The 24,235-nt window shown below is 39.2% G+C and overlaps 1 protein-coding gene across 8 annotated transcripts in view; it reads left to right on the top strand.

The window, feature by feature from the left end:
* Positions 1-24,235, top strand: part of GRM5 (glutamate metabotropic receptor 5) — a 368,565-nt gene that overhangs the window by 258,464 nt on the left and 85,866 nt on the right. For all 8 annotated transcript variants that reach the window (XM_074372823.1, XM_074372824.1, XM_074372821.1 and 5 more), the window contains exon 4: positions 21,376-21,622. In XM_074372823.1, the coding sequence (XP_074228924.1) occupies positions 21,376-21,622 (247 nt within the window). The remainder of the gene's footprint in view (positions 1-21,375; positions 21,623-24,235) is intronic.

The following is a 24,235-nucleotide window of genomic DNA, read 5'->3' as shown; positions in this document are numbered from 1 at the left end:
GTCTACAAAAAGCAATCCCAATTCTTTTGCTCCAGTCAAAGCTCTTCAGATTCATCATTTACGTTTTTCAGATCTCATCTTTTACTCCTGCAACCCACAAAATCTATGCTCCAGCCACTTCACAGACTGTGCTCTTCCACTGTAAGGTGGCACGGCCACCCAAGTGTCCATGCTTTTACACGTGCTAATCCTTGCTCAGTGAAGAGCCTGTCTCAAGATGTCTGTCAGTTCCACTGAGCTTATGTTCTCATGGTTTCTAATGGCTCCAGTTGCCCATTCTCAAAGAAGCCCTGTTTCCCTCACATTTCACATCCTGTGCATTTCATTTTCTTCTTGTCACATGCAATCCAGATATTGAACACAGATCCTCCACATCCTTTATTTTTATGCCACCACGTAACCAGTCGCACAGGCATCTATGTGTGTACCAAACTACTAGCAGCAAAGTGAGAATGAGAGAAACGTGTTCAAAGCAACACACTGGCTCTGAGGGCATTTCTAGGATTCCAGTAATGTTCTATTTCTTGAGGCAAGATGTGTTTGTTTTAAGAAAAATTGATGTATAGTTTCAATTTTTGCACTCTTCTGTGTTAATGTTTTAATTTAATAGGAGTTGACCTTAACCACCTCTCCCCCATCTATGGCCACTGTATCCAGTCTAACATTTCTTCCAGTCCTCATTTTTCCACAGAACTCTCCCCCACACACCCCCACTCCCCCACCAGCTTCCTGTCGCCATGTTGATTGATTCCTCTCCCTCCCTTTTTCTGTAATCCTTACTTCCTCTCTTCTCAATATCTCTACACACCAAAATAAATAAGTTACTGTGCCACACAGAAGGCCATTTACTCTAGCAAAAAAAAAAAAAAAAAAAAAAGATGCCATCCCCACAGGGGATAAAGCAGCTACAGGAATGTAATTTTTCCACCGTGTTACACTAATATAGAAATAGAAATTTAACATTATTACACCAGCCTGTAAACACGTCATGTTCACCTTTCTCCATTAAATTATAAATTTCTCAAGAAGAGAAAATGTCTTCTTACTCATCTCTGCTTTCCAAATTCCTAGCACAATGCCTTGTATATAGCAAGTATTTGATAAGTCTTGTTAAACAAATGTGACTTTATTTCTCTTAGACCTAGGCAGGGTTCGATGGCTAGCGGACTTAGAATGGTGGTTCCCAGTCTGTGGGCTGCATGTCCTGGGGGTGACTGTTGACTTGCTGACTGGGTCTAGAGTCCCTAAGGGGTTGAGCTCTGTCAATGGATTGAACTATGCTTTGCAGATCCTCGTGTGAATATGTGTGTGTCTATATGCACACGTACCTTATTTTAACGCAAAAGTTGTTGCCGTTAACAAATAAGAAATTAGTTTTTAAATTACTGAAATCATAGTAGTTTCTTGCTACTGTGTGTTTTCTCAACAAAGGATACTAAAAGTACAAGTAACACAGAGTGTGTGGAATCTTTTGACATTAAAACAATTTCCTTTATTTCAAAAGGTTGGTTCCACTAGCTTGGAGCCTGGTTCTTTTCCCATTCTGTTACAGTAAGCTTCCAGCTGGAGGGGTCCACATTTTCTCCGATAAAAATGTTTCATAAGGATTTGAGGTAGGCTGGGGGGGGGAGGGTATAGCTCAAGTGGTAGACTGCATGCTTAGCAGGCACGAGGGAGGTCCTAGGTTCAGTCCCTAGCACGTCCTCTCAAATTAATTAATTAATTAACCAATTAAAAAACTACCCCACCAAAGAAACAAAAATTTAAAAAAAAAAAGTATTTGAGGTAGGCTAATTACAGGATACTTCCTTATGCATCAGAATTTTTTTCCCGTCACCTTGTTTGCTTTTAAAATGCTTATTGGTGGTTTATCCATTGCTCAAAACACTTCAGCATCTCTCAGTCTGAAAACATGACTGAAAAAGCCGAAACACTGCATTGAGAGGAAATAATTGCCTGGAAAGAGTAGCTGGACTACAGGACAACGATCACAAGAGCCAAACAAAACAAACCAAGTGCCGCAGCTGCCCCTCAGATTAGGGGTTCCTTGTCTTTGCCCTGTGCTAACATTTTCCAGATTGCATTTGGAGAGAAAGCTAAGCTAGTGTGAAAACAGGATTCCATCATGACATATATCGGCTTTATTACATTCTGTATCCATTTTTTGGAGATTCATAATGTACACCAACACTTTCAAAAAGGACAGATCCTGTTGTAAAAAAGTTTAAATATCTTTCCTTAATCCAGCAACTCCTTCTTTGATTTTTGTTTTATGATGAACTCACCTTCTTACGTAATGTTGATTTTAGAACATACTTTAGGGGAAACCACACTGGAACAATGTTAGTAGCCATGTATTGAGGAAGGAATTTTGCCACATTACACTAGTGTCTGTGGTGAAATTTGCTGAGCAGAAACCCATGTCTGCCTTTCTATCAGACACATTAATTAGAATTTGACATGACAGTTTTGGCTTAATATAATTCTTGGATTTTTTTTTTTTTTTTGCATTTTGATACTTTTCATTGCTGGGGGAAATAAAAATTTCTCTGTCTTGGACTCTGCTTTAAGGAAATGGAACATAGAGCCAGATCAAGGCCTCAGATACTAAAATATCAGAGTTTTGAGAAACACAAGCTGTCATATTTCTTATTTCAATTCCAGAGTTTAAGAAATGAGAGTAATTATCCATCCAAGTAAGTGTTAGTGCCTGTAATTTTCCATGATGAATATCTACCATCAAAAAGTACTCAAAGAGATCCCCAGAAGAAAGCCCCTGCATTACAAGCTACAAAGGCTTCCAAACTCTTAATACACAGGAATTGAAATCCAAGATGTGTTAAAGGTACTTAAAAGAAACCAAAGAGAGACCAGACAAGCTTGCTGAATCAGTCACTTGAAGCACTGACTTTAGACCCAGAAGACCTGTATCAAAAAACTGAACCTGTGGCCACTACTAAGCCTGTCTGTCTCAGTTTTCTCACGTGTGAAATGAGGATGATGTTTGAAAATGATACCTAATTCACAGGACTCTAGGGAGGCTTAAATACGATGATGTATGGGAGGAAAATGCCTGCTTCCAACAAAGATGAAACAATAGAGACCAGATTTACTCTCTTGCTTGAAATAACATTAACAACAAGACAAAATACATAAAACAACAGTTTTCAACCCATTGAACGTCAAGCAATGGAAGACAGCTACTCTTAAGAGACAAGAAATAAATGAGGTGAGCCCTCTGAGTTAAGAAGACGGAACTGTGAGTTCAGAGAGACCAAGGAAGCTCGAGTTCGCAGAGCACAGGAACTAAGAGGAGAGAGCGGCACGAAAGAGAACCCGGCGTCTGCAGAGGCTCCCTCTGTGTGTTCAGCTGAGTGTTGATCACTACATGCATGTGAGGATGAGACTTGAGACCTGGGAAAGAACCACCTTGAAGGATTAGAGAGACCCCCGTTCCAGGCACCTAAATGGAACAACGAACGGTGTCTGTTCCCAGCAGTCAGACTAGAAAAACTTACAGTACATTGGGCTAGAACAATACTTAGGGGAAATTTTATAGCATTAACTGGCTATAGTAGAAAAGAAAAATATTTCAACTCCATGACCACAGATCTACCTAAAGAAATTTGAGAATGAAGAGCAAATTAAATGCTGAATAAGTAGAAGAAAGGCATAGATCAGAGTGAGAAATCAGTGAACTATAAAAGAGAAATGCAATAGAGCAAGCCAATGAAACTAAAGCCTAGTTCTCTGAAAAAAGATCAATAAAATTGAAAAAACAGATTGATCAGGAAAAGAGAGAAAACACAAAGTACCAATGTCAGAAATGAGAAAGGTAACGTCACTACAGAGTCTACAGATATGAAAAGGAAAATAAGGAAATTTTTAAAAAACAACTTCATCCAATAAATGTCAACTTAGACAAAACAGAAATTCATTGAAACTCACAAACTATGAGAGGTCACTGAAGAATAGACAACCTAAAGAGTCCTATAGCTAGTAAAGAAATTAAATTTGTAGTTAAAAACTTTACCATACACATACAAAAAGAAAAAAAGAAGGAAGGAAGGAAAGGAAGGAAGGAAAGAAGGAAGGGAAGGGAAGGGAAGGAAGGGAAGGAAGGAAGGAAGGAAGGAGTGAAAGAAAGAAAGAAAGAAAGAAAGAAAGAAAGAAAGAAAGAAAGAAAGAAAGAAAGGAAGGAAGGAAGGAAGGAAGGAAGGAAGGAAGGAAGGAAGGAAGAAAGAAAGGAAGGAAGGAAGGAAGGAAGAAAGAAAGGAAGGAAGGAAGGAAGGAAGGAATTAAAAAACACAAAAACAAAAAACTCTAGGCCAGATGGTTTCACTGATAAATTGTTACCAAATATTTAGGAAGAACTGATGTAAATTCTACAGAAGCTCTACCAGAAAATTGAAGAAGCAAGAACACTTCCCAGTTCAATCAATGAGGCTAGCATTACCCTGATACCAAAATCAGACCAAGAGGATCACAAGAAAAGGAAACAACAGACCAGTCTACTTCATAAACATTGGTGTATATAATCCAAACAAAATTTTAGCAAGTCAGTCAACAAATGTAAAACATATACTATACATCATGACCAGGTAGAATTTATCCCAAAATGTAAGGTTGATTTCATATTCAAAAATTAATCAATGTAATTTATTTTATTAAATACCTACAAAATTGCTAAATGTGTCAAAACCTAATATTAATTTCTGATAAAATTCTCAGTAAACTAGGAATGGACAGAAGCTTCCTCAACCTAATAAGATTTCCCCCTATTATCGTGAAAGGAGATTATCTCTCACCACCAGAGATTCTGGTCAGTGAAATATGTATCAACTAAAGAAATTAAAGGCACCCAGATATGAAATGATAAAATAAAACTGTCTTTATTAACAAATAACATGATTCCTTACCTAGAAAATCCAATAGTATCTACAGAAAGTTCTAGTGAGTTTATTAGGTTTTCATTACACAAGATTAATATATAAAAACCTATTGTATTTATGTATTAATTATAGTATATTATATTTCACTGTAGTATATTAATTATAGTATATTAAGGAGCTCCTTACAATATATTAATTATAGTATATTATATATTAATTATAATATATTATACACTAATAATAGTAAACAATTAGAAAGAAATAAAAAATTAGTACCACTTAAAGTAATATTAAAATTTTGAAATAATGAGGCATATATCTGGCAATAAATGTGCAAATCTTTATGCTGAAAACTGCAAAGCATTGCTCAGAACATTGAAGATGATTTAAATAAATTTTTAAGAAAGATACACTGTGCACACATCAGAAGACTCAATAATGTTAAGATGTCAGTTCTCCCAAAATTGATCTATGGATTTGAAGAATTCCAACCAAAATCTTAGCAGTCTTTTTTTAAATAGAAACTGATAAGCTGGTTAAACATTTTTATGGAAATGCAAAGGACCTAGAATACCCAAAACAACTCTGAGAAAGATGAATAAATTTGGCGGATTAACTACCTGATTTCAAGACTCACTCTAAAAATAGAGTAATCGATACAGTGTGGTATCAGCATGAAGAGAGACAAATAGATCAATAGAACAGAATAGGGAATTCAGAAACAGACCCACATGTACAGAGAAAACTGGTTTGACAAAGGTACACAAGCAATTCGGAGAAAAGATAGGCTTTTTAACAAATGGCAGTGGGAAATTTGGTTAGCCAAAGGAATGTTACTCAACAGAAGGCAGTGAACTATTGATACACCTAGGAATGCAGCAAGTCTCAAAATAATTATGCTGAATGAAAGAAACCAGGAAAAGGAAGACACACACTGCAAAATTCAACTTCTGTGAAACTGTAGAAAATACAAAGTAATCTACAGTGACAGAACACAGATCAGTGGTTGCTTGGGAATGGGAGGGATGAAAAAGGTCCATGAGGAAACTCTTGGAGGTGATGGATACACTCATTATCCGGTTTGCTGTTACAGTTTCATAAAAGTATACATAACTGAAAACTTACCAAGTTGTTCACTTTCAATCTGTGCAGTTTACTATATGAGAATTTTATTTTAATAAAGTTTTCAGGAGATATTTAAATATATATATATATATATATATATAAAATATACTGTACATAAATTATATAACAATATATATTATTTTATATAAATATTATATTTAAAATATATCATATATTTTATATATTTATAGTATATACCATATAATTTATATATAAATATTATTATACATATGATGTATATATTACATATAATATTCTATATTCTAATATATATAATATATTACATTTTAAATATATTTAAATATATTTAAAATGTACATATATATATATTTGCCAGACTTAGTCTCAGAGAATTCTAGCAAATAACAGAATAACTAAATCCTTTATCTCTTGCATTTTGTGTGATTTTGATGCCCAAAGCCAAATAGAATTTATTTTATAGAAGGGTTCTTTTCTCCCTCTTGCTTTTAATCCCTAAACTCACCCGTCTTGAGCTGCCAGGTGAAGCATTCTCTCCTAGACACGACCCAGGAGGCGGTACTGAGTAACGCACAGGAGAGCTTCAGACTGAGGGCCTGTGTTAAATTCAGCTCTACCCCTCACTTCTTCTGTGACCTTGGGCCAGTTCCTTAGCCTTTTTTTCTCTATTTATACAATTTAGGCAAAATTTATATTTTAGAGTCATTGTGAAGATAAAACAAGATGATGTATGTAAAGGATCTCTAGAAATGTTGCATTAAACTTTATGCTCCAAAGTTATCACAATCGGTTGTGCCTTAGGAAGTATTTGCATTTGCATTATTGTGAAAAAGAAATGCACCATGTGGTACTGGTAAATATATTTTCCAATAATCTCATGGCTAGAAATGGTCATTAACAGCATATTATTAGAATACGACATTAAAAAAAAATAAACAGATGTTTCTTCTGCCTCTTTCTGGCCCTGGTCTTCATATTAATGTTGTTTTAGTCTAGTATACCTGCCTTATAACGGGTGCCATTCCCTCAGCCAATATGTAGAGCTCATCTTAATTGTAGTCTTATGGCTGTGTGTCAGATGCTATAAAGGATTTTGCCATATCACCACCATGTGTGGGATGGTTGTTGCCACAACCCACATGGTTGGCCTAGGGTTTTGACATGTCAATAATTGCCAGTGTCATAACCTTTAAAAATTGTACAGACCTGGCACCCAGGCCAGATGGCTACTAAATAAAGATGCTGCTGTCCCCTACAGCTGTGATGGGCATTGGGGTGACAAGAGCACTTCTGTCAAAAATTTGTTCACTGGGAAAATGATGTGAAAGAGCTTGACTGTTAAAAGATAGTGTGCATTAGTAAATTGCACCCTTACAACACGCCAGGGTGGAATCCAGGGGACACATATGATGTGGTACTTGACTTCAGGGTATCAGTATAAAAGAATAAGAAAAGTACTAGTAAAATCAGGTAACTTATTTATCTCGTCAGCAAATACTTACTGAATGCCTATTATGTGCCCCTCATTACTTTTTTGGGTGCTGGAGCTATAGCAGTAAACAAAACAGACAAGGATCCCTGCCTTCGTGGAGCTTATATTCCTTTTTAAAAAAAAAACTTTATTTGAAGTGTAGTTAATTTACAGTGTTTCAGGTGTACAGTAAGTGATGCAGTTATGCATATACATAATACATATTCTTTTCAGATGAGCTTACCTTCTTGCTAGAGGAAGACAGATTAAAGCAAAATAGATAAGTAAGTTACATAGTATATTAGATGGTGGTAACTGCTAAGAGAAAACTTAACTAAGGAAGCAGGATCTAGCATGTGAGCATGAGCACAAGTTAAATAGGGTGATCAGGGGCAATCTTACGGAGAAGCTGACTTGTGTAACTCCCAGGAGGAGATGAGGGAGTAGCATGGGGGTCAGAGGTGAGCATGGGGGAAGATAGATTCCAGGAGTAGGAAAGTACAGGAACAAAGGGACATATTCGAGAAAACAGTTGGAATGTCAGTCTGGCTGGAGCAGAATAAATTGGGGGAAACTAGTGGGAGATAATGGCAAAAAGGTAACAAAGGGTGAGATCTTACAGACTTTTGTTGGCATTGCCGTGACCTTGGTTTTTTTCAAGTGAAACATGAAACCATTAGAGGATTTAGGCAAAGGAAGGACTTGTTTTTTGTTTCTTGTTTGTTTGTTTGTTTGTTTTAAGATCACTGTGGCTGTTATATTAAAAAAAAATGGTGGATGTGGGCAAAAAAGAAATCAGGGGATAATTAGAAGGCTATTGCAGCGGTAAGAATGAGGGGTGATGCCTTGGAACCACAGCAGCAGAGGGAGCTGTGAGTATTTTTAATCGATGAAAGTCAAGCAGAGGGAACCTCCACTTATTGATTTCTTCTCTGTGCTGGGCTCTGTGAAGGGAGATTCAAGTTCAGTTGTATCATTTCTTCTTCATGTAATTCTACTGGGTAGTGGTAGTATGACTACTTTGTTCAATAGGAAACTAAAGCTTGGGAGAGGTTCACTAGTCTTTCCATGACAAATCAAACCACAGGGATTGAATTCAGTCCGACTCCACACTCCACACTCTGCTCACTCTGCCACAAGGTCCCTCAGGTTTAAAGCATTGCTGGAATGTGGGACTCACTAACAGTCATGAAGTCTATGGATGGGAAGAATCAGCACAGGTCAGGGCATCCAAGGGTAATTGGAAGGGACAGCTTGGATGTGATATGGGTAAGTGGAGAGGAGGGGCAAAGCCGAGAGAGTAGCTCGAGCAAATGAGAAAGCAGTGCTGGGGTAGAAGGGTCCGTTGTGAAGAGGGCTTCTGCTTCTTTACGGACAACAACGTCACAGAAGGCACTATTAATTACTCTGACTTGACAGACTTTCCTACTGCTGTTGACGGGCAGCCGCTCCGAGAATTTCGTCATGATGTGTAAATGCTACTCCACTCCAAAGTGACCACAAAAACCGGAGGATGTGGCTGTTTCCATGGTGATTCCCACTGAGCTGTTGCTTCCAAAATATTTCACTGATCAATTCAAGGCTTCATGACTATCAGAACAGATACTAAATGTGACCTAAGTGGCACATGATTTCTTGTCAAGATATAAAATATTGATACAAATTTAGGATATTTATTAAATTTGTATTATAGCTTCTTTACCAAATTGTCACTTTTTGAACCTCCATTAAGCAAGATCATAAGCTAGTTGAAGAGTTATGGGAGGGGATTAGCTAGTGGTTGAGCTCCTCCTGCAGGTATAATTTATCTGGGGATAACTTTCATGTAAGGTTATATATGTTAAGTAGAAAGTGAGTGAAATGAGCCTTAAGGGCTCTGAGCATTAGAGAAGGCAGAAGATGCTTGTGTCCGGGGAGATTAGGGCTTAATGATATGGTTAGCATTTGAGTTGAGTCCTGACGTTTGGTTGGGCTGTGAAAGGAAGAGTCTGAAGCAGGGTATTCCAAGTTTAGAAGACTAGAGAAACAGAAGAATGGAGTTCAGAAAATAGAAGGCCTGTTCAGGTGATGGAGGGTAAACTTGTTTAACCAAGGTGGAAGGATTAGATGTAACAACTGGAATAAGATAAGGCTGGAAATAAAAGTGGGGAAAGATTTCTTAAGGACCATGCATGTTATGCCATGATACAGGAATTTTCTTCTACACATTGAGTAACTGATGAAAACTTTTGAACAAGATAATTATATAATCAAAAATCACATTTTAAAAAGTTAATCTGATAGTATCTTTCAAAAGTTTATTGGATGAAAGAGAAGTCACTACTGGATGTGAGAAAGAAAGAAACTTACTGCATTAAGTTATCGGGAATTTGAGGGTGTGACAGTGTCTACTGTTGGATAAGAGAAGAGTGGCATAAACTTGGTGATCCTCTGCAGGGTTGAGGGAAGGAGACTCCTCTCAAGTGTAACTTCAAGATTTCAATGATGGGGGCAGAGGATAACTCAGTGGTAGACCATGTGCTTAGCACGCCTGAGGTCCTGGGTTCAATCCCCAGTACCTTTATTAAAAAATCCATCAAAAAATTTTTAATTAAAAAAATTAAATAAACTTAATTACCTCCCTCCCCTCCAAAAAAAGATTTTAATGATAGTTTATTGAAAAAAAATTTGTTAATAGGAAAAATAGAAAAGGGGGACAGACTGAGTAAAGAAGATGAGTTCCACTCAAAATATTTCAAGTTGGAAGCTACACAGGTAGAAATATGTGAAGTCAAATAGGAGAAGTGGGACTGGTACCTTAGTGACATGCCCTGGTGCAAAATTACTAACAGTCAGTAGAAGACTAGAAGCCTGGATGGAAGCATGAAGAACTCAAAGCTAGAAGCCAGTGAAAACTGTCATCATCTGCAGTAATTGCAGAAGAGCAGGGACCACTAGATGTAAAAAAGTTTCACTATGAAATAAATTTATATATTAGTTAATATGACAAATGTGATTAAATTGATTCATGCATGTGGATTTACATAAATGGAAAGTTATGCATGTTGGAGACATTATAGTAGAGTGGCAAGCTTTGGCATTTGACAGGGTAGATTTATATCCTGGCTTTGCTGCTTAACAGCTTTGTGACAATGGACAAGTTGCTGAAACAATCTTTCCTCACTTTCTTCTGATGTAAGTTTGGGATGATATTAAATCCTACTTGATAGAGATCTTCTGAGAAGAACCTAGACTATTATCTATGAAGCATTTAACAGTGTCTTACTCAGCTCAGGCGACCGTAACAAAATGCCACAGACTGGGATGTTCGTCCAACCAAGATCAGGGAGCCAGTACAGCTGGGTTCCAGTGAGGACCTGTTCCTGGCTTGCAGACAGCCACCTCCTCACATGGCAGAGAGACAGAGAGCAGGCTCTTTGGTGTCTCTTCTTATAAGGACTCTAATCCCAGGATGAGGTCCCTTACCAGGTTTGTCCTGGTGAACGTTTTTCCACCGTGAAGTCAGCTTCCAGGGTGCAAGGCATCTGCTGTCCTGAATGAGGGGAAGCCCAAGTAGTGAATTAAATTTGATATCTGCATTGTCTTTGTCAAATAATTCAGCTCTGGAAACCCTTTTGGTCCAAGGTTCTACTTTAATGTAAAATTAAATAATTTGTTTTTATTGGACTATAGGCACTCATAAAAACCCATGAAATACTGGATGGAGTTAAATCAGTAATTATTATAAAAATTAATAGTAGAATTAGAATTCAAACGATTAGTAAGTAGTTGTCTGGCTGATAACAGGTTGCTTTTTCAAACAAGAATTGACTCATGTCAAGATTTGGGTTGTAATCATGGGAAACCAATTTTAGCTTGGCTCTCTTAAGTAAAAAATAAATAAATACTATTATTTGGAAGAATACTGTAACATCCCAGGATCTACTGGTAGCTGGAGGGCTAAGTCTGGAAACTTGGACCAGCTGCCAGGGGCCATGAAACCAGAAGCTCAGCTTTCAGCAATTTGGCCAGAGTGTGACTGCACTTGGACGCGATCCACTCACTTCATCGTAAGTAAATACCGGCCACCCTTTGCTTTAGCTCACTTTTCAGAGTCCTGGGGAGGAGCTTCCAACTTACTGAGCCTGGGTTACACTCCTGTTCCCTGGCAACCAGGGCACGGCGAATCCAGGAGGGTAGGGCTACTTCAGCTTCCCTGATGGAAGCACCATCCAGCCTTCTAGAATCTGAGTACGAGGAGGAGTCCCTCAGCATTAGAAAGGGATTTGGATTCTACGCAGCCAACTAATGAAGATGGCTATAGCTTAATTCAGTAATTGGGAGCGATATAAGTGGTCTCATTACCATGATCATTATCATAATTAACATTTAATAAACAGCTATTTGCTTGCTAGGCTCTATTCTTACCCATATTTTCCCAACACTGTCTCATTTTATGCTCCCATCGATCTGATGAGCTAGCTTCTCTTAGTGTCCTTTTATTTAAACATGGAAGAAAAAATACTTAGGTTAAGTGACCTGCCCATGATTACACAGTGAGTAAGAGGCAAGCCAGTCTCAAACCACAGGCTGTGTAACTCCAAATGAGCTAACCCACGTGCACACACAGGGAATTGACTTCTCTGCTGCCACTAGGCAATTTTATAGCTTATTAAATACGGTACATGCTTAACAAGTACTTGCTGAAAACCCTGGCTAGAACAGCTCTAGTATACAGTTGGCGCTCAGTAAGTACTTGTTGCATGAATAAAGGAATGTATTTTACATGTTAATTAAAAGACCACATGTCAGGAGACAGATGTCCCCTCCCCTCCGTAGTTCCCTCCAGCATGTAGTGGCTCTGAGCCTTGTGCTGAGCTGGTCATCCCATGAACCAAAGGGACTGGTGTCCAGGTTATAATGAAATCAATGCAAATTCATAATGGTGAAATAAACTGGGTGTTCAAGCAGTTGCTTATCTTTATTGCTTCTTATACATGACAATACGTTAAAAAATGGCTTTTTTAAGATAAGAGATTGTATATAGTTAAAATGTCTGTGAATCAATTAATGTTTTAACTCCATGGTTTTCCACTCAGCTTTAATAAAAAAAAAAAGATGGATCAATACTGGAGACTAAGCAGGAAAGAGTATTTCAGACACAGGGCAGAGACACAGAGCAACAGTTACTATCCCAAAGACAGGTCCCACCTTGAGCTCCAGCAATAATTAGACTTAAGAAGCAGGAATTCTCTTCAAAGAGCAATAAATTGTCAGTTCTGAATTATTTCACCGTAGTTATCAGGCCAGAATGAGTCAACTCACAGATTTCTTCAGAGGAGTAGTATAACCTGCTCTCAGATCTATAGATTATAAAATAATAATATTAATTTATTATCATGGTAAGTAATTGCTCTCTCTTGATCCTCAGATTTTATTGTTGTTGTCTTTTACAAATGAGCAAACTAAGACTCAAAGAGGTTTCCTGGTTTGCCCAGGCAAGGACATATGACTGACAAAGAGCTAAAATTTAAATCCATATTCTCCTCATTATATTCTTTTAGTTATATTGTTCTGCCTTGTAGGAATGCAAAAAAATCCATGAAACACCAGATAGAACCAAACCAGTCATTATTATAAAAATGAATATTTGAATTGAAACTCAAATACAGTAAGTAGTAAGTGGTTATCTGTTGCTAACATTGGGCCACCACTGAATCCAACATGAACTTTGCAGATGATGGAAAAGTCAGAAGAAAGCTCAGTCTCCCACTGAGTAGCCTCAAGGACAGTTAGGCTTATGGTTCCCATGTTATATTGGGTTTTGTCTTCAACACACTGTTTTAGATTCCAATCCACTGGAAAGGACCTGGGGTGTTGTATCTGTCTGGTGCTCTGACAGCATGTCTGGGGACACGATGGCATGGAGTTAAGTTGAGACTGAACCTAGAAGATAAGAAAACTAATGTATCAAAGAAGGGTTCCTTCTGTATCTCCGTGATTCTCTATGTTAATACAGTTCTAAAGTGAAAAATGTCCAGTCCAGATTCTAACACCAGCAATTCTTTACAGTTTGATGTGTTTTCAATCTGTTTGTCCCTGGAAAAGTTGTTTAAAGTATACAAATCTCAGTTTACTTGAATAAAAAATGAGACTAACGGTATTCTCTACTTACATGGCTTTTGTGATGGCTAAGTTAGAACAGTAATTTCTCAATAAATATTACCCTTTGCTATTAATCAGAATCTTTTAAACATAATCTCTCATTCACTCAAGTGCTGTCCTCAGATGTTAGTAGGGATGATTTTTCCCATTTTCACCTGAAGGAAAATGACATTCACAAAAGTGACCTTGGTATGTTTATAATAAAGATTAGGGAAGATATTGGCGCAGAAAAGGCAGCCTGTATAGCCAAAGCAAACTGAGTTTCAAATTCTGCTTTACTGGGTTTTAGCTTTAAGTTATTGGGAATTTCATTTTAATTTTCTGATCCCAAATTTTCTCATCTAAGCAAAGCAGAAAATAATGCTTAGCTTATATGTTTGCTGTGAGGGTTAAATAAGGTAATGAATGTCAAGCATATAGCATCCAGCCTATGTGGGTGGGACCCTTCTCCCAGCTCCTCCCCTTTAATGACTGCCTTTGAATTATGTCAAAATAAAATGGTTTATAGAAAATAATCAGCATCATGTTTGAAAGTGACATCACTGTGACTTTAAAGTAACTGTTAAAAAAAGAAGCTAGTACAAGTGGTACAGAGACCAGCACACTCAGAAGAGGGAGCTTCATAAATATTCTCTGATAAAAAGGATCCAGTGTCTATCAGTTTACACAAATCCTTCTACCCTAATCAAACCTCTCGTATTAGACATGATAATTAAGCTTCCATGTGTACGATTTATGAACTCTGCCTTTTGCGGCTGAATTCTTTGCAGAAGTTTTTACATACGGAAATGCAATTCTTCTTTGTTCAATTTTCTACTTCAATTATAGTGCTTATTATATGAGATGGGGTTTTCATTTAGCATGCATGTTATTTTTAATTAGAAGTAAACGTCTTAATGGAACTTAAATTTTTAGCATCACTTATTTTCAGAAGCAGAAACTCTGGAACATTTTGTGAATTAAAAAAAATATATAGCAATGCTCCAAGTCCCAAAGGTGGGGAGTGCTAATTGCGCAAACATCTTAGACTAGTCTAGTGACCTCGTGTATCAGATGGCACTGGGTGCACACCAAGAGCCAGAGCTTCGTGATCAGTGCCTGCTGTGAGGTCTGCATTTCTTTGTGTATTGTCCCTAGTTGTCACAACTCTACCAGAAGGTATTATTTTCCAAATGAGGAAGCCCTGAAAAAAGAATCTGCTAGTTCTACCTGGAAAACTCTAGCAAGCCTTCACAGTAAAGTGAACCTTAAACTGTTTTAAAATATGATAGGGAGCTCATCATACAGAGATGGGAAAGCCACATCCTCAGGAAATGTCATGAAACACAACTAAAGTGGAAAAGAACAGTGGTGATGAAGATGGACAGATGGGTGGAGCCAAGTAGGAGAGGTCTGGCCTTAGAGTTCGGTCTTAGGTAAGGAGAGTGGAATGCTATGGCTTTTCTCCGCATACTCTTAAATAATATCATAGCCACCAGCCTTCATATCCCTGAGGATTTCTTCCTTCATTTACACACCATATGGAAGTTCCTCAAAATACTGTAATGTGAATGAAAGAGATATGCTATCTGAAATAACATATCCATCAGAAGGCTGCCAACCGGCTGTTCATGGTGAAGCATTTAAATTTAAAATTTAGTGTTTTGCACATGGAAGTGTACAATCCCCGTTGAGTTTCTGTAGCTCCCTGAAGACATGTCTTCCTTCTGCAGATGCTGCCTCCATTTGCATTTCAATATGCACATTTAGGGGTCAGCTGCCTGTTATTTCAGGCACAGTTATAAATTGGAGTAGCTACAGATTTTAGAAACTGGTGTCCCTACTGGCCATGGCTACAGCTCTGGGCTCCCAGTGCTGCACACGTAGTGTTAGGGAAAAGGATGAAGGATTTCTTTGATGCCATCAGTTTCTTCAGCCCTTCTGTAAGCCGTTCTTCGCTTCTTGACATCACTAGTCCCCTGTCCAAGCCGTACATCACATAACCAGTTCTTTATCTTATGAATCTTAACCTACGCTCCCAAGAAGCTACCTTCACTTCACTATAACATTAATGTCTCTGTCTGTTTCACTATATATTCAGTTCCATACAGTAAGTCTGTTCATATTCATCCATCATTCACATGACCCACCAATATATCAGTGACAGTGCTGACCACTGTTCTGGGTGCTGAAAATACGATATAAGCAAGATCAGTGTGGGCCAGTCTGCATGAAGTCGATGGCCTGTTCTGAACTAATCCCCATGTCTCGTGGTATGTTTAGAGGCTTTTGCACTAAAGAGATGCTCAGTAAATGTTAAATGAAGAAATGGATTGCCCTCTCTACGCCACAGCATTAGGAACTGTGGAGGAAACAATATAAACAAGACAGCTGTAGTCTTCAGGGTGCTGAGACTCTGTGCTGGGCACAGAGAAGCACATAGATAATTCTAATGCATGGCAGAAAGGATTACCTGTCATGATAGAGGTAGAAACACATTTCCATGGGAGCATGTAATGGCAAAAGATTAATTCTGGCTTGGGGGATGCTCTGCCCTTCTGTCCCAGCAGGAAACAAATTATTGTCTCATCCACTGAGCACAACTGGAATCCATTTGCCAGATGCATAAGGAATTAGTAGATTCAGAAAATAAATGAACGTGGGGAGAATTGGCAATTTCTTTTTCATTGCAGTGTTAACAGTATGCTATCTAATGGCCTCTTCTACAGTTATAATCTCCTTCCTGAAAAATACTTGAATCCCTTCTCTTCCTTGCTGCTTCTCTTTATTATCACTCCCCTACTAGTGGGTAGAAAGGAAATAATGAAGACAATGCAAAAGTATTTCAGTATTTAGTGTAAGAGCTAACACAAAGAACTAACTTGGGATTTAAATAAATAAATAAATAAACGGCTGCTGGTTTCACCATTCTATGATCATGAGTTCATTTGCTGAAAACAATTTTAAATCATGGTTTCCTTTGCCCCCCCTATAAAAATAGCGCTAGTCCAAGAGTTTGGGCAGCAGGGGTCTGGGGCCAGCTGCTAAACCAAAGGTATGACTTCAGGGAAAGACTTTTCCCTTTCTCAGCCTTATTTTCCTTATCTGTAAAATGAGTTTATCGGGTCAGATGATGGGGTCCCAGTCTCCGAAGAGTACGGGGCCGAAGAGGTGATGTGGAAGATAAGGAAGCAGGTCAGCATTTGCCTTGTGAGAATCTGAAGCCAGTACTGTGAGGTCTTCTGGTTCTTTTCAAGAGTCCACAAAGCTGGATTTTTATATGAGATTTCCACTAAACAGCACTCAGGCCAAATAAAACATAACTAAAGGCCAAATTTAGCCCAAGGGCTTGCTTTCTGCAGCTTCTAGAACCAGATGCTTCTAAAGCCCCTTGTATCTCAGACACTCTCTGATTCTGCATTAAGACAGCCTGATTTCCCTTGTTTAACAGCGACTTCAAAGTTCCGGTTCCCCCGATGAATTAAAGAACATGTTTTGAGTGCTGTAAAATTTAGCTGTAATCACAGATTGAAGGATTTCAGTTTCTGCTAATCCTTTTGGAGCCTTCTGATTTAATTCAACAATAGTAAAATTAGAATTGAATGCTAAGTGTTCTAAATCAAGTATCCAGTTCTGAAGACAGAAGCAAAGAGGGAAGAGCCAAACTTCCCTGCTCCCATTTCCTCTCCACAGGCTGCTGTGAGGCAGGTCCAGCCTGAGAGCAGCTGGAAGGTTTGGGTTGGCACGAGTCCTCATGCCTACTTTGGGTCTGGCTTTTAGGAGACCCTAAAAAATAATCATTGAACAAATACTGCTGAATGAAGTCTAGTTCTTTGGGGGCCCTAACATGCCAGCTAATTAACATGTCCTGTCTCTCCTGCCACTGAGTGGATAAGAAAAGAAGGCTGGATAGAATGAGCCATTCATTATATGCACTCAGGACTGTAAAACTTGCCTAATAATGTGAAACTCCTCGGATCCATCACACGATCACTGAGCCAGCACCCGACAGGCTGAGTGTCTTTGAGGAGAGTGATGCCACATTACTCACGTTGGTATCACCAGCACCCAGCACACTGTCTGACACACAGTAAGGACTCAATAAATGTCTGTTTAATCAATCACTTAATTAATCTCTGAGTGAGTCAACAAATAAATTACTTAATGAGCCAGGATTTCTCTCTAGGACCTAAGCAGCAAGAATAAAGAAATTGAATATAATTCTGCTTTCTATTAAGACATCTAAAGAAAGGCTGTGTCAACCAAAGGAGAGTAGAGAGTTTGGAAATACAGACAGAAGACCAGTAAAAGGTAGTGGGACTCTGACAGTATCCCCACGTGATCACCCCCAAGTGATCACAGACTGTCCCTGATTCCAAATATTTCAATATAACGTTATATTATACAGAATATTGATTAAAAAAAAAAACAGGAAACCAACCTGGTTTGCTTTAGGCTACAAGTTTGCACCTGCTTTCTGTGGGCTGTGGGTCCACTGTCAGTGCAGTTTTCAAAGACTTTGCAGAGCTGTCAGAGTTTTACTGCGCACGTGCCTTGTCGAGGGGCAAGGCTTGGACAGAGGCAGTGCCCTATCCCGCAGTTCACATCTCAAAACTCCAGTGCACTGTGCAGTGTCAGATCCATTTCTGCAAAACTCAGGGGGGAGCCCAGGAGTTCATATTCAGTTTTGTGTGACTACTTCCTTGAGCTCCTCCCTCTCCACAGTCTCCCTGAAACTTTCTAGGTCCCAGCCTGTCTCATCCCTTCCTGGTCCTGCAGGCAAAACCCTGAGGCTTTAGTTTCTACCTCTGTTCCACATGCTGTTTCTCAGCTGGATTGTCATGGGAGCCAAGTGAGGAGAGAGACTAGAGGAAGGAAAAGAGCAACAGGGAGTTTCCCCATACTTCAGGGACACAGTTCCTTTGGTCACAGAAAAGGGTTCCCACCCAAAAGCCACCATGGCCTTTTCCACCACCATCCCTGTGGGGCTGCGCTGGGGACTTGCATAGAAAAACAAACAAATAAAAAACAAAAGTGGGATTTCCCACACTCCCCCTGACTTGTAGGGTGCCGCTTTCCACTACTCAGACCAGAAAGGAGGGCTTCTCTCAGAGCTCTGTCTGTCTCTCCTGGAACTGTGCACACTTCCACATTTAGGGACACCTTCACGTCTAGGCCTGGAGACTGTGCAAGAAACGAGACTGTGCAATTCTCATGCATGGCTCAGGAGTGTTTTGAATTCTGGTTTCCTTCCCCAATCTACCTGTGACCATTTACTTTTCAGAATCATCAGAAAGCTGCTCCAGTCATGCCACTCAGGGTTCTTAGCTGCACCCAGTGGGAGAGAAACACGGTGAAGATGGCTTACTCCATCTTGACTCGACCAGAACTTTTCCCATGCACTTTTATTAGATGATGAAAGCACACAAGATTGCTTAATGGAATTGCGTGGTCCACCTGGCAGATTTTGTTGTAAATTGGCACTGATATTTAGTTTCGTTTAGCAGCATTCTACGAAGCCGTGACTGCACTGATAAACTGATTTGACAATCTGAAGACCAGACCTGGTATTTGGTGACACCCTTGCAGACATCCTGTCACATATCAGGCCTCATTCATATTCTTAATATGTACTAATAGTGCCAGTGACGTGTCAGATGCCGTGGTAGGTACAAGGGCTACCTCTGAATGGCACAGAATCTTTGCCCTCAGAGAGCCCACAGTGTACCAGGAATCAGCCACAGCTCACCACCAGTGCCACAAGAGAACGAAGCAGAGCCTACAGTCTAGACCAGAGACAAATGTGTAAACTGGCAATTTCTTCATAGGATGTTTAGTGCATGGTAAACATTGGCACCACTGCTATAGGAGAACAGAACAAACCTTAATTCTGAACTGGAGGAGGGTCACTAGCAGCTTCTGAGTGGAGATGAGTCCTAGACGCACACAAATTAATCAGTGGAAAATCTGCAAGAAAGTATGTTCCAGGTGTGTGGACTGAAATGCAGAGGCCCAGATACAGGAAAGAAGAGTTTATTACATGGCTGCAGGAAGTTCCAAATAGCCGGTGCATAGGATAGGATGGATCAGAATACAGAGGCAAATAGAGAGCAGGATACAAAAGGTCTTGAAGGTCAGGACATAATATTTAGGATATTATTTGGTTATCAACTGAATGGTCTTAATAGAAAACTAACAAAATCAGTTTTTGTGCTTTAGAAAGTTTACTCACTATATATTTACATTGGAAATACACAGATTTGAGCTGGGCAAGATTATAGGCAGTAAGATCTGTTAGGAGGCTGTTGCAGTAACCCAAGCAAAAAATTGTCAAGACATTTTGAAACTAGTAAAAATAAATCGTGCTACATCCTACAACGGAACACTATACAGCCAGTAAAATTAGTCTAGCATCTCTACATTTTTTAAAGGCATGATCAGGAACTCAGAAAGAAGTCTGATATCTGAAATAGCTCCAGTCAGTCAGCTGGTCATGTCAGTTCTATTTTCACAGTGTGTGCTGAATCTGAACACTTCTCGCCATCATGACCATCACCCTGCTCTAAGCCACCAATATCTTTTGCCTGGTCAATTACATTGGCCAATGACTGACCTCCCCATTTAACGTGTCAGACAGCACTTTTGATCCACACCTCCACCAACCTATTTCTCACACTCAATGTCTAATCCATCTAGTTGCTTAAAAATGAAAACCTGAGTTAATCCTTGATGCTTCTTTTTCCTTAACATTTCACATCCAATCCATTAGCATATCCTATTCTTCCTGCTTTCAAAATATAATTAGAACCCTACCCTGGACTAACCCACCATCATCTCTTAACAACCTATTTCATTTTTCTCTAGTTTTCCCTACTCTCATTCTATTTTCTATTCTTAACATAAAATTTTTAAAATGAAAATAAGATCATGAGCAGCCAGAAGTAACAAGCACTCCATGTTTGTTTAATCAGTAACTCATACCAAATGTTAGTTCTTTAATGAAACATTCCCCAAATCCCTTCTTTGGAAGGAGTCTCTCCCTCTTTGGACCTCTATAGATTTTAACTCCACATCTATTATGGATTTATCACCTTCTACCTTTCACTATAGTTATATAATTTATCTCTATTACTGAATAAGTTTCTTCTTATGTGTGGAATCCATGTCCAATTCATCTTTGTGTTTCCCTGGATCATCATTTATGTATACTCAGATTCCAGTAAGTTTATTTAACTAACTATGAATGGAACTTAAACATTATAGTTCAGAATTTCCAAATAGGTCAGTTTATGGAGCCAATATCCTGTGAAGCTGGAAGTGGTGGGTGATAAATCCAAATAGATAAGTTGAGGCAAGACGGTAGGGGATCTATTTGCTCAGCTAAGAATACATTATAATTTGGAAACTGGAGATTTGTTGATGGTTTCTAAATCAAGGAGGTATAATGTCACAGCTAAATACTTGGGAGATTAATCTGTCCTTATGATAAATGTTGTGGTACAGAAATAGAGTGCTTTCCTACATCGAGCCCCAGAGTTTGGTAACAGAGGACATGAATCTTGGTACTGTTGGGAATTCAGGTCTTTCTTTAAGGTCTTGGGGGGAAGAAACCTAGAAATAGAAGACAACTATTAAGCATACCATGTTGGCACCTGTATCTTAGTATTTCCTCTGGTTCTAACTCTGATCCATTACTCCAGGATGTCCTCTAATTATTCAGAATCCATAGGTGTGGCTATAGTAAAATTAAATCTGAAAGTTAATCCCTAATTTGTTTTCCAACAGGTTCTCTGACTCTGAGAACACATCATGTTCAAGACTCCAAAATGGGATTTGTGATCAATGCGATCTATTCCATGGCCTACGGGCTCCACAACATGCAGATGTCCCTCTGCCCGGGCTATGCGGGCCTCTGTGATGCGATGAAGCCAATCGATGGACGGAAGCTTTTGGACTCCCTGATGAAAACCAATTTTACTGGGGTTTCCGGAGACATGATCCTATTTGATGAGAATGGAGATTCTCCAGGAAGGTATTGTCACAAATCTCCTCTAGACCATAGAACCTGATCAAGCCATCTCTCGATCATGAGAAGCCTGTTTCTCTCCTTGGTGGTTACTAGGCTCCTGGCCATGTTTGGCTAGCACTGACATCCCAAAGTGAGTAAAGACAGACAAAAGAAGCCCCACTTCCTGTGGCCAGGAAGAGGTACTAATGCTGATGTCCAAAATGTACCCCTGGAATCACCACTGTATTCCAGAGACCCAAGCTTAGGAGCAGGAGCCTCACACTGTCATAGATGATTAAAAGCCAACGCTATGGTTTCCCTGTACATGTTTGCCGTGTTACTCCCTGTATCCTGATCTCTTCCTGGGTCCTAGAACTATTTTCAAACAGGAACAATTCCATGTCCAGCAATCCAGAAATAGGGCTGTTTTTTGTACCTACAGTAAGTTACAACTTATTTTATTTTAGTATCCTCCAGCTGGAACACTTTCTCCCTTCTTGAGAACTAAATTGCCTTCTTCTCTGAAACTTTACCTTCCATTATTTATAGAGAGAAGCCTAAGAAATATGAACTTACTCATAATTATAGGTCAGCCTCCAGGGAAGTCATTAAGTACCCAGAACTTACCAGCATTCACATCTATCTCAGACTCTAAACTCTTAAGTGATTCTTCACATGAGACTTTAAACCCACGAGAGATAATTTCATTGAAATGACATTCTAAGTTGTTGCAAGGCTGGGTCTTCACTCTGCCTTGTGTTAGAACAGTCAACGTCCTTTGGGGTCCCACTGTAAAATCCCAGGTACTCTCCCAGCAAGAGCTTGACAGGTGTGCCTGGAAAGGGTGTGTTTCTACTCTGCTTGCAGCTGACTCTGCCAAGAGAAGGTCCCATGATCCCTGCGTGACTCACATGCCATGTGCCCACACATTGTACCAGCCACCCCGGTCTAGCTTGTTTCCATGTTCCTCGTGTGAGCTGGAGTTTGTCCCTCATGCAGCTGTTACTATCTCACAAGCTGAGCTTTTAAGTGACAGCTAGTTCCAAGCCAGGCAGCCAAGAGGAAAGCTGAATATTTCCTCTGTTCTGGAGAGTTTAAGAGTATTGCTCCAACCAGGCTGTTTGCCAAGATAAGACTTTTCGTATATAGTTTTCTACTTTTTGGCTATTCAGTATATTCATGGGAGGGGAGGTGGAATACAAGCATTTTCCCAGGGCCAAAGAGAACTGCACATTTGTTGTAAGGCTTCTTCGGGCAGTTCAACTAATGCGCTCAGTTTCTAGGCTCAGGTCAAGGCCCAGGCTCTTTTATCTGCATACAGGTTTATTATCTGTGCATTCCTAGAGCACTGACGTCAGCTTAGGATTTGTTCATAAACTTGGTTGACTGCAGCTCCATCAGTTCAAATAATTTTCATGTCCTGTACCCAAGTTAGTTCTGCAAGCCAGAGAATGAAGAAATGACTCAGATGGCTCAGCTCTATTCCAGGGGGAAACCTTAATAGATCAGACAGAACATCACTATCTTGTTGACAATCCTCCAAAGATGCTGGGATCGGGTACATTTAGGACATAGGTTCTTAACCATATTTTGGAACACGAATCTCTTTAAGACTTAGATGAAATTTATAAATATTCTCTAAAGGACAACATACATAAATTTTGCAAACAATTTCTGGGAACTCATAGTTGTTTACAGACTTTTCATGCATTTTCTAAGATTGGATATTACACTAACTCATTAATAAATGATCAGAATTGGCCTCTGAGGGCATGAGCCATACTCAGGAAAAGGTGGCTTGCATCTTATTTGTTTTTCCAATTAATCCAGTTATAGTTACAAAATAATTATAACTGGTATCTACTGAGTGTGTATTCTGAGCCAAGCACTTACCTAAATCCTCTACATTTTAATCCTAGGAGATACGTAATATCATCATTCTCTTTTCCAGCTCAAGGCTCAGATACTGAGGCTTGCCAAAGTTAAATGACTTGCCCAAAGACACAATCTAAGACACATGATAGAATCAAGATTCTAACTCAATCTCCGGGACTTCAGCTCCTAACCTTGTTCAACAGCTGCCAATTACAGCGTCAAAATCAAAAAGGCCCCTGCTCTCTGAGAACTCTACGTGTAGGCACTATGTTGCTATTTCTCTGGAGTAAAAGTTACTCAGCTGAATCAAAGACATTCCAACCTGGGCCATGAACCAGAGGAGACTAGGGTCATAAGGGGTTCCCCTAAAATGCCAGAGTCACAAGAGGAAACTCCTAACCAGAAGAAGCTGGGAAAGGTGGCAACTTACTCTAGCACACGCACCTGTGGCTTGCTTGAGAGCCCAATTTAACCATCATTTTTAAACCTCACATCTAATTAGACTACTATCAGCCCCCAATTCTTTAATGAAACCCTTGGTGCCAAGTGTGTTACAGAATTCTGAATTTTTATTATTACAAAATGTTATATGGTCATGTAATACCTCCAGCGTACTGTGGGGCAGCAGTTCTTAATCCACGCATTGCCACTTCTGCTACAAAACATATCAATATTTGCATGTATGATGAATAGGGTATAAACAGTCTCCTGACAGTGATGGTCGCGTTCTCTTACTGGTTTAGTTCAGAATGGCTCATGGTT

The sequence above is a fragment of the Camelus bactrianus genome, chromosome 10 (assembly GCF_048773025.1).
Source record: "Camelus bactrianus isolate YW-2024 breed Bactrian camel chromosome 10, ASM4877302v1, whole genome shotgun sequence".
NCBI classification, from domain to species: Eukaryota; Metazoa; Chordata; class Mammalia; order Artiodactyla; family Camelidae; genus Camelus; species Camelus bactrianus.
This window is presented reverse-complemented; position numbering and strand designations above follow the sequence as displayed.